Below are 10,072 nucleotides of genomic sequence, written 5' to 3'. Positions count from 1 at the left end.
TACAAAGCTTTTGGGAGTAGTCACAGCGAATAGATCCAGACAGATGAGCAGTCTGTCTGTCATTCATGTCAACGCTGGGAGGCAAGCTGCACTTTCCAGAATTCCCGCAGTCTCTGCTCCCATGCCAGCCTCTTGCATTTCTCAGTGAAGCTGCCTTGAAGGGTCCCCATGCAGGAGAGTGGCATAGTTACTTTGGGGAGCTAGGGCGGGTGGGAAGGTCCGCGTGGAGTAGGCTTTTCTCCTTAGCAAACAGGTTCAAACAGTTGTAGCCTGAGCCCTTTTTGAGAGGGAAGAGAGGTGAGGAGGTCTGGGAGGACTCAAGGGAGTGAGGCCAGGTAACAGAACCTCCACTCTGAAGACAGAATGCATAGTTGGGCTTCTGCCTTTGGATAGCCCTGGTTTCCTCTTGTGACTCCTGGGAATCCCCTCATTCCTGCTAAGTTGCCAGGAAGACATTTTGTGACAGGGTGCTGATGGTCTGTGGCTCCTACAACAATAGTTCAGGGGGAAAGGATGTCAGGATTCAGACTGTAACCTTGTAGCTACGGGGGGCCTGGAGCGTCTCCTCCTCTGAGCATCCTGCGTGAGTCATTCTCTTTTGCCCCAACCCCATTGCCTACGTTTGCTTCTAGATCTACAGAAGTTCTCGACCCCTTCGTGTGGGATACTATGAAACTGACAACTACACCATGCCCACTCCAGCCATGAGGAGGGCTGTGATGGAGACCAAGCAGAGTCTCGAGGCTGCTGGCCACACGGTATGGCATCTCCTTTCCCTCAGGGGAGTCTCCCATGGCCAGACCCTCCCGCGTCCCTTTATTCCTTGTTACCTAGTCACTTGGGATGAGAACTTTGGCTGTGTAAGACCAGTCTAAAGATGGCTGAGGTGAGAGTATTGGGGCAAATAGTTGGTGGGGGATTTGGCCTGCGCTGGGAGATGTGTGAGTGTGTGCCTCAATGCTAGACTGTGCAACAGGCCAGTGGACTTGGTTTGTTAATTCCGAGACAACTTCATGTGTGAATCCAGACTTCTCATGAGGTCATAGGTCAATAAAGCTGACTTGGTAGCTTTGTGATTATGTGGCGCTGATATCCTCGGGGCTACAAGGGCACCATATGAGTTATGGGAAGCGAAGGCCTTTTAATGTCTGTGGGCCTTACCCCCTTCAATCTCCGCAGCTGGTCCCCTTCTTACCAAACAACATACCTTATGCCCTGGAGGTCCTGTCGGCAGGTGGGCTGTTCAGTGATGGTGGCTGCTCTTTTCTCCAAAACTTGTGAGTGTGATGGGCTTGAGGGTCAAGGGTGGAATCTGAACACTGCAGGGGGGCTGGGCTCAGTGCAGAGCACGGGATGCTCTTCCAGATGATCCAGGTTTGATTCCCAGCACCCACATGGCAGCTCACAGCTGACTGCTAACCCAGTTCCAGAAGATCTGATGCCCTCCCTCGCTCCCACAGGCACCAGGCACACGCACAAAGCACAGAGATTCATGCAGCCAAACACCTGTGCACATAAAATAATAAAGTAAAAATTTAAAAATGCGCAGACCCAGGGAGAGTAGCTAGGCCCTGTGCCTATCCCTAGGACAGGCCTAGTTGCACACATGGAAGATCTGGGCAGGGACCTTGCTGTCCTTTTAGCTATGCAAGTTGAATCTGGTGATACCACACCACAGAGGCTTCGGAAAGATGACCTAAGACACAAGGGGAGGCTGGATGGTAAAGCCATAGCCCCTCTGAGCTAAGCTCCCTGTGGTGTGCAGGTATGCAGTGGCTTCCCTGTTGTTTGTTGAGGAAGGGTGCTGGGTCTGGATAACAGCCTTTCCTGAATCAAGTCTTTCTTTTCAGGCCTCAGTTTCCCTTTTTCTGAGTGGGTGTATGGAGCAATTTTGCTTAAGAGGCTTGCCCAACACTTGGGAGGCAGAGGCAGGCAGATCTCTGTGAGTTTGAGGGCAGCCTGGTCTACTGAGCAAGTCTAGGGCAGCCAGGGCTAGAAAGAGAAACTGTCACAAAAAAAACAAACAAACAAAAAAAAAAAAACAAAAAAAACTATATACATACATACATACATAGATTAATAAATAACAAATAAATTAATTAATTAATATAAAAAAGAGGCTTGCTAGAGAGCAGCTAGCTCCTCCCAGCTGTTTACAGAGGGGAGGCCTGAGAAGGTGCCTCCTGGAGACATAGCGGGGCTGGCTTAGGCAATGAACCTGCTCTTTGGTCTCACCGTAGGTTTTTGGGGCGCCTATCCTGCAGCCCCATTCAGAGATGTAGGCTGGCATCAGTGCTAAACAGAAAATGCTGAGGGAAATGGTTCCTCTTTCTAGTCTCTACTGTGAGGCAGAGTCCAGGCACCCCAGTGAGCAGGAGAAACAGTGAGCTTTGGAAAGATGCCAAGGAAGCTATCAGTGGAGTTGGGCAGGGAAGGAGGTGGACAGAACTGTTGAGTTACGGGGTTTGCAGTCCTGGAGAGTGAGGAGGGGCAGGGGAGGGGGCATCTTAACTAAGCCTTTTGTCTTCCAGCAAAGGCGACTTTGTGGATCCCTGCTTGGGGGACCTGGTCTTAGTGCTGAAGCTGCCCAGGTGGTTTAAAAAACTGCTGAGCTTCCTGCTGAAGCCTCTGGTGAGAGCACCAGGCATGCAAGGACATGGTTGCAAGGACATGGTCCCCGGGCCCCCATCTCACACTACCTTGTGGTCTCTGGCTCTTCCTTCCTCCCTTGGTCTCTAGGTCTGGGCAGGCATGGTCTCTTCATCTCTTCTACCCTGACTGTTCTCCTTTCTACTTTTTAACAAACCTGTTTGTCAAAAGGGTCATGACCTGGACCTGGGAGGTGGGAGGGCGAGGAGGAGGTGGCAGAGGTCACCAGTCACTGACCCTGTGTCTGTTCTGGTGCAGTTTCCTCGGCTGGCAGCCTTTCTCAACAGTATGTGTCCTCGGTGAGAACTTCAATGCCTGCCCCTGTGTATCCTCAACTGGTCTAGTCTGAGTTCACGTGGTTTTGACAGAACAATCTCCGGGAGAAACAGATGCTAAAGTTGAGGTGTTCCAGGCAGGGAGGGGGACTGATGGCCATCAGGTGGGGCCCTGAAGCTTCATATGGGTCACCTGAGTGCAGAGCAGGACAGCCACACAGAGGGAAGCATGGGGGAAAGTTCAGAAAGGAATTAGCCTGAACAGCAGTGGTGTGGGGATTGTGGGTCAAGGAAACAGGCAAAAAACTGTTAGGAAACTGAACTGAGCGTGTCTGGACCTGCTCTAGCCGACTCTTTGTGCTGGTCTTCAAAAGCAGGACATGATCCACCCCATTCTCAGCATGATGTCTGTGGACGGACATAGTCCTCTTACCTCCAGATATTAAGGACTTTGGATAGCCTGCCCTATCCTCTCTTGTAGCTCAAGAGTCACAAAGAATCAGACATGGTCTAGTGCTGGTTTATCTATGACGTCACTAACCCACCCAGCCTGAGTCCCTTGAAATCCCGGATTTTTCCATCTGGAGAGCAGGGCCTTGATTCCCTCAGAGCTCCCCTGGGGTTGAATGAGATCTTGAAGTGATGGCAGTAGGATGGATGGTGTTGCTGATGCTGATGGCCATGGCTGTGAAGGCTGACGACCTTCCTCTCTCTCTGCTCAGGTCAGCCGAAAAGCTGTGGGAACTGCAGCATGAGATTGAGGTAAGGTCTGGGCCCTGGAGAGCAGGCGAGGGGGCAATTGCTCAGGGCATCTACCAGCAGTCTTCTCTTCACTACTCCCACCGGGGCCGTGGAGTGACCTGCTTCTCTTCCCTCCCCAGTGGCTGTGGCTTGGGCCCTTCTGTGATGTTCCTTTGTCTGGTGTCTGTCCTTAGAGTCTGGGTCAGACTAGACTCCTGTCCTGGGCCCCTCTCAGTTTCCTCAGGACTGTCTATGTCTGTGTTAGTGAGTGGCTCTGCTTTGCAGAAAGTATTTTGTCTGTGGTGGAAACAAGAGAGGCAGCTCTTTTCATCTATTGGTGGCTCAGCTACAACAGATGCAACAGCAAGAGCTAGGGCGAGAGCCACCTCAGTGTCCATTGGACATCAGGGGGTGCCTTGGCTCTATCGGAGCACCTCCCCCAATGCGCTTGTGTCTCTGCAGATGTATCGCCAGTCCGTCATTGCCCAGTGGAAGGCAATGAACTTGGACGTGGTGCTAACCCCCATGCTGGGTCCTGCTCTGGATTTGAACACACCGGGCAGAGCCACAGGTGAGGCCTATTGCCCCTCTGCTGATGTTCTCATCCCCCGTCCCCTTTTGAGTTCAGCCCTGTGCCCTGTGGAGCTATGGGGTAGAAGAGGAGAGGTTCTGAGGGAACGCACCATCCATGGAGGAACATCTTGCTCTTTGGGGCCTCACTAGGTTGTCGGCTAAAGAGATGGCAGACGTGAGGAGAGGATGAGCTCTCTAACCTGAGCACTGTGCCCAAGGGAGGTCCCCTCGCAGAGTCTGCCATTTGCAGAGATGGTGTTTGAATCTAGGTGGGATTTAGATAGTCCAAGAAAACAGGAACCACCTTCCAGGTCAGGGAAACTGCGTGGATACAGCACAGAATGGGCATCAGTGAGGCTTGCTGGCTTCTGTGCTTTACCACAGACCCTAGGCCTGGGAGAAGGACTTTTCCTAGCTGTGGGTGAGGTTGCCATTTTATGTGTGGGACAAGGGTGACTTAGGCCCAGAGTGGACAGTTGGCACTGTGGGTGGCAGGGCTTGCCACAGCCAGTGTGTTTTTCCCCCCCTAGGGGCTATCAGCTACACTGTTCTCTATAACTGCCTGGACTTCCCTGCGGGGGTGGTGCCTGTCACCACTGTGACCGCTGAGGACGATGCCCAGATGGAACACTACAAAGGCTACTTTGGGGATATGTGGGACAACATTCTGAAGAAGGTAAAGCCTGCCTGTCCCCGAGCTCTCTGCTCCCCAGACCCAGCTGCTGTAGAGGACAGAGTCCTAACACTCACAGGCTGTGCCATCCATCTTTAACACAAGCCCCAGGTCTGCTCCTTGCTCTCCTTGGCAGAGCACAGGTATCCTGGACCTATGGTGTGGTCTTACTTCATTTCTCTCATCCTGATGTCTGTATCCCATGTAGGGCATGAAAAAGGGTATAGGCCTGCCTGTGGCTGTGCAGTGCGTGGCTCTGCCCTGGCAGGAAGAGCTGTGTCTGCGGTTCATGCGGGAGGTGGAACGGCTGATGACCCCTGAAAAGCGGCCATCTTGAGGGTCATTCATCTGCCCAGCTCTGGAGGACCTAAGGCCCATGCGCTCTGCACTGCAGCCCCATCTATTCAGGATCCTGCCACCCATGAGGAGATGCCCAGCACGGGAAGAGGCAACCACCTGCCCTCCCCTGGACTCCTACAGAAACCCAGGACATGCCCTCCATAACCAAGTCTGGACCTTGCTCCCCTTTCTGGTCTACTTTCCATCCTGACCCCCTACTCTATGTGACAGCCCAGCAGGAACGACACGGGCCAAGGACCACCAACAGTCAAAAAAAGCAATGTGTTTCTGTATTTTTCTGGGTATTTTTCTATTAGGACCTTGGAACCAGAGCCTGCTGAGAGGGCTGTGCTGTCCCTCCAGAGCTGGCTGTAATCATGTCACTCTCCTGCTCCAAAGCCTCCCTAGGCCATCACCCACAAGGTAGACACAGGGACATGTCCTTGGCACTTGGCTCCTGCCCTTCCTTCCTTGTTCAGATTGGCCCCAGCTTTGATGGACACCGCCCGGGTCTTCCTCCCTCATTCCACCTCTCTCTCTTCTGACTTGGCCTTTTTACTTCTCTAGCTGTTGTAGAGAACAAGGTTTCTCTGTGTAGCCCTGGCTGTCCAGGATCTCACTCTGTAGATCAGGCTGGCTTTCAGCTCACAAGGCTGCCTGCCTGGGTGCTGGGATTAAAGGCGTGTGTTACCAGAGTCTGGCTGGCTGGGATATCTTTTAGGGTCATCTCTGTAACCCATTTTCTACTTACATATCCACAAGTCAGAACACTGGACTGAGGAAGGACTATGTCACCCTGGATACCTGTCAGGGAACACTTACAGAGATACCAGTGTCATCAATTTGAGCTTCCCAGCCAAATAAGTCTCCTCCAGTCTGTGTTTGGTTAGCTTGCCAGTATTGACCTGGCTCCTGACGGCTCCTCCATGTAGGTTGTACTGGCGACCTAGGATACCCCTTGTGGTGAGTGAGTGAGACCACTTGTGGTCTGGGCTCTGTAAGGTTTATCATCACATGCCTAGCACCCAGCATGTTACCTGGCACTTAGTAGATAGCCAGTCAGGCTTGTTGGAGGGATGGCAGATTTATTTCTAGCGAATCCATTTTGGCACCTCCCGATTACTTCCTATGCCATCCATAATAGGGAATTTTCAGTTTGCCTCTGACCTGCTACCTTTATCTAATCTACTTAATTCACTTTGATTCATGACCACAGGGACAAATATCTCTTTGTCTGTGATCAACGTAGAGCTTCCTCCTGGTCAAGAAGGCTGCATGCATCAACTTCTACCAACCCTCAGCTCCTCCATACTTCTTCCACCCAGCCCACAAGCACATTGAATTCCTCCCACTATGCTCAGGATAAGCAAACAGAAACAGCCCCTGCTTGAATGGTTTCTCATTCTACCAGCAACTGTGTATTTACACTGTAGGTCACACAAATGCTATAAAGCAGAAGTCCCTGGGTATGATGACATCAAGCAGGCTACCTGGCCCGCAGGTCATGTGTGCAAGAGTAGGAGTATCAGGGAGTGCTCTCTGTGTGAAGTGACATGTAAGCTGGAAAGCTCACAGTTAATGGGAGCCAAGGAACAAGTATTTCAAGAAGAGTGGAGTCGACTTAAACGCTGCTGATGTAACTGGATAAGGACAAGTGAAGGGAGGGATGGAGAACTCCACCTGCCATCATTGAATCGAGTGCCTACTGTTTGCCAGACACTTTACCAAAGGCTGCCAAGGTCCTTGCTCTTAGGGAACTCGTTTTCTAGAGAGAGGGCATGCAAATAAGATCATAAATAAAATAATTTATGCTGATGATAAGAGTGAATAAATAATAAGGTTGGTGTGGTAATGGGGACTTGCAGCCTAAGGAAAGGTGAGGGAGCAAGGTCCAGGTGCCCCAGGGCATGATGTAGCTGTCATATGGCTTCCAGAGGGGCCTGAGGGCATCACCAGATGGTATTGGAAATGGAACAGCTTAGGATGGACTGGGACAAGCTCGAGCTGTCTTAAAGGTGATTTGGCATCTGTTTCCAAGTGACACGAGGCTCAAAGCCAACAGTGTTAGCCACAAACTTGGCTTCTGTGTCTCCTGACTTCTGGGTGTTGAGGGTACTCACTATTCCCTGGTCGTAGTGACTAGCTGACTAGCTTATGCATGGCTATGTCTCCTCCTGAGACAGACTGTATTGAAATATCAGGAACAGTCAGGTTCCTAATTCAAGTCCACTCTGTCTTGCTTCTGGCTCTTTTTTTTTTAAAGATTTATTTATTTATTATATGTAAGTACACTGTAGCTGTCTTCAGACACTCCAGAAGAGGGAGTTGTGAACCACCATGTGGTTTCTGGGATTTGAACTCCGGACCTTCGGAAGAGCAGTCGGGTGTTCTTACCCACTGAGCCATCTCACCAGTCCCTTGCTTCTGGCTCTTAATAGCTTCTACTCTCTTCCCATCCTTACCCACAGACCCTCTTTAGCGGGAGACCCAGCAAATGGGGAGGCTGGCTCCCTACATCCTAGCTGTTTGCCTCAGTCCTTACTTTCTTGGGTCATCTCCCCCCAGGGCAGTTGTGAGATAGACCTGAGGAGTCTGTCCATCTCTTAGGTGAGCCTGTCCTCATCTCCACCGAGACAAGAACCTAGTCAACTCACTCTCCTGTCCACATTCACCCACCTCTATCCTGAAAATGTCCGCTCAGCATCCTACAGAGACTTGAAAGCATCCACACAGCCATTGCAGCTGGCTGGCTGGGATTGACAGATGAAAATGGGCTCTGGGTATAGAATATCATAATCCTTCTTAGGGTGGGGGAGAGAAGGTGAGGAAAGGAGCAATGAGACATAGCCTTGGATCTGCTGTGTGGCCTAGAGCATGTGATGGCCCTCTCTGGGCTTTGGGCGCCCCAGTTTGGAGTCCTCAGTTTGGGTAGCACACTCCCTCTGGGAGCCCAGTAGGGATAGGGGTTGGGGATGGAGTCCCATGTACTGAAGATCCAGAATGTCCTCTGCTGTCCCCTCTTGGTGATTGATGGCCCCAGTGGACAGCTTCTCTGCCTGAGCTGCCGAAGTGGCTGGGAATGTGTATTAATATTAATTGGGACTAATTAGTTGGATAAATCAATCCACCCCCAGAGAGCAGCAATCCCGCCCAGACTGATGAGCAGGAAGTCTGGCTAATGGGGCTGCTGTGGCGAATCTGTATGATGGAGAGGACTCCTGGACTGGCCAAGGCCCCAGCTGTGGACAGTGGAGGCCTAGGAACCATTACTGTGAATGCTGCATGTGCCTCCTGCTGCAGCTTCACTGTGCTGTGGTGGAGCATGTGTGTGTGTGTCTGTGTGTGTGCGCGCGCGCGCGTGCGTGGCTGCGTGCTGCTTGTGCCTGTGTATGCAGTGGTGTGTGCACCTGAGTGTACTATACAGCAGATTCCTCTGATTGAAGTATTCCCTGTAGAAGGGTGGAGAGGGGCTCAGGAAACTTGGGAGGTAAACAGGCCCTGTGGACAGGCTATGACTTGGGCGATTCATGAGGCCCCCTCTCTAGAGTTATCAAAGCAGTAAACAGGTGCTCAGGAGAAGACTGACCAGAGTCCTCTCAGACTTCCGGTAAGTCGTACAGAGAGCTCCAGGGTTGCAGCTTTTGTGAGTTGTCCCCTGTGTCAGCATGGGCTTCTAGGTGACACAATTTCTTTTGCGTCATCCCTGTTCCTGTAACACTTCACCCGTAGTAATCTTGATAAAAACTCACTGGTCTGCAACGTTGGACTTAAGTGAAATTGTTATTTTAATCTACTGTGGGTTCTCCCTTGGGTGAGTAGATGTGTATGAGCTGTGTCTGCCTAGGAGAACTCTCTCACACAGCAGTCTGTTGTGTTAGTGCCTGGAGTGTATGTCTTGATATGTATAACTGAGGTTGCTCTGAATGTTTGTCAAATGTATAAAATGCCTGATAATTGGGAACAGCTAATTCCATGTGGGTTTTGATGGTGTGCATTATAGGCAGTGGGGTGTGCAGCAGAGAAGCTGAAAGTTCTACATCTTGCTCTAAAGGCAAACAGGAGAAAACTGGCTTCCAGGCAGCTAGGAGGAGGCTCTCTCAAAAGCCCACCCCCACAGTAACATACTTCTTCCAACAAGGCTACATCTCCTAATAGTGCTACTCTCTGGGTTGGACCAACCATATTCAAACCTCCACAAGTATTAATGCAGAGCTATGAACTTCTGTGTTAGTGCTGGGACTCAAACTGTGTCCTCTGTAAAAGCAACAAGTGCTCTTACTCCCTGGAGCCCCTCATCACAGTATTTATATAAACTTATAGATGTTAACAGTGTACACAAGTCCTGAAGAGTTATAATTTTCATTTTAAGCAGAAAGCTAATGTCCATGAGCGGTGGATTTTAGTGGTGAAGGTTTTTGTTGCTCATTTTGTTATGAGGTAGACTTTCATGTAGCCCAGGCTGCACTTGAACTCTCTAAATAGCCAAAGACAACCTTGAATTCCAAATCCTTCACATCCCAAGTGCTAAGATCATAAGTGTATGCTGGCACACCTAACTCTGGGGTGGGATTTGAACTTTTTTTTTTTTTTTTAGGAGACTTATTGGCAAGATTTTGTTGATTGCCCATTTACGGAATGCCTGCCCTGCTAGCAGAAGAGCAATTTCATCATGCTCCTGTAGTAGCCCCATGCACTCCCTGACCTGCTTTCCCTACCTTACCACTGTTCTAGAGCCAAAGGTCTCAGAAGCTACCACACAATAACTATAGAGGAGACTAGAATAGGGGTCCAGGCTGACACGCTAGATACTTGGCTATGGGTG

General features: G+C 50.7%; 1 protein-coding gene across 5 annotated transcripts in view; it reads left to right on the top strand.

The window, feature by feature from the left end:
- Nucleotides 1-7,067, top strand: part of Faah (fatty acid amide hydrolase) — a 22,170-nt gene extending 15,103 nt beyond the window's left edge. Inside the window, exons 8-15 of one of the 5 annotated variants that reach the window (NR_151700.1) lie at nt 633-758; nt 1,180-1,277; nt 2,532-2,631; nt 2,908-3,046; nt 3,647-3,686; nt 4,128-4,236; nt 4,769-4,914; nt 5,120-7,067. Coding sequence is in view for 1 of the 5 variants with exons in the window: in NM_010173.5 (NP_034303.3) it covers nt 633-758; nt 1,180-1,277; nt 2,532-2,631; nt 2,908-2,948; nt 3,647-3,686; nt 4,128-4,236; nt 4,769-4,914; nt 5,120-5,248 (789 nt within the window). In the remaining 4 variants the exon portion in view is untranslated. Of the gene's footprint in view, nt 1-632; nt 759-1,179; nt 1,278-2,531; nt 3,089-3,646; nt 3,687-4,127; nt 4,237-4,768; nt 4,915-5,119 lie in introns of all 5 variants that reach the window. The other 4 variants (XR_001784091.2, NM_010173.5, XR_001784090.2 and 1 more) reach the window with 4 other exon arrangements.
- Nucleotides 7,068-10,072: the final 3,005 nt, after the last annotated feature.

The sequence above is a fragment of the Mus musculus genome, chromosome 4 (genome assembly GCF_000001635.26).
Source record: "Mus musculus strain C57BL/6J chromosome 4, GRCm38.p6 C57BL/6J".
Taxonomy (NCBI): Eukaryota; Metazoa; Chordata; class Mammalia; order Rodentia; family Muridae; genus Mus; species Mus musculus.
Note: the sequence above shows the minus strand (reverse complement) of the source record. Positions and strands in the feature narration are given on the sequence as shown.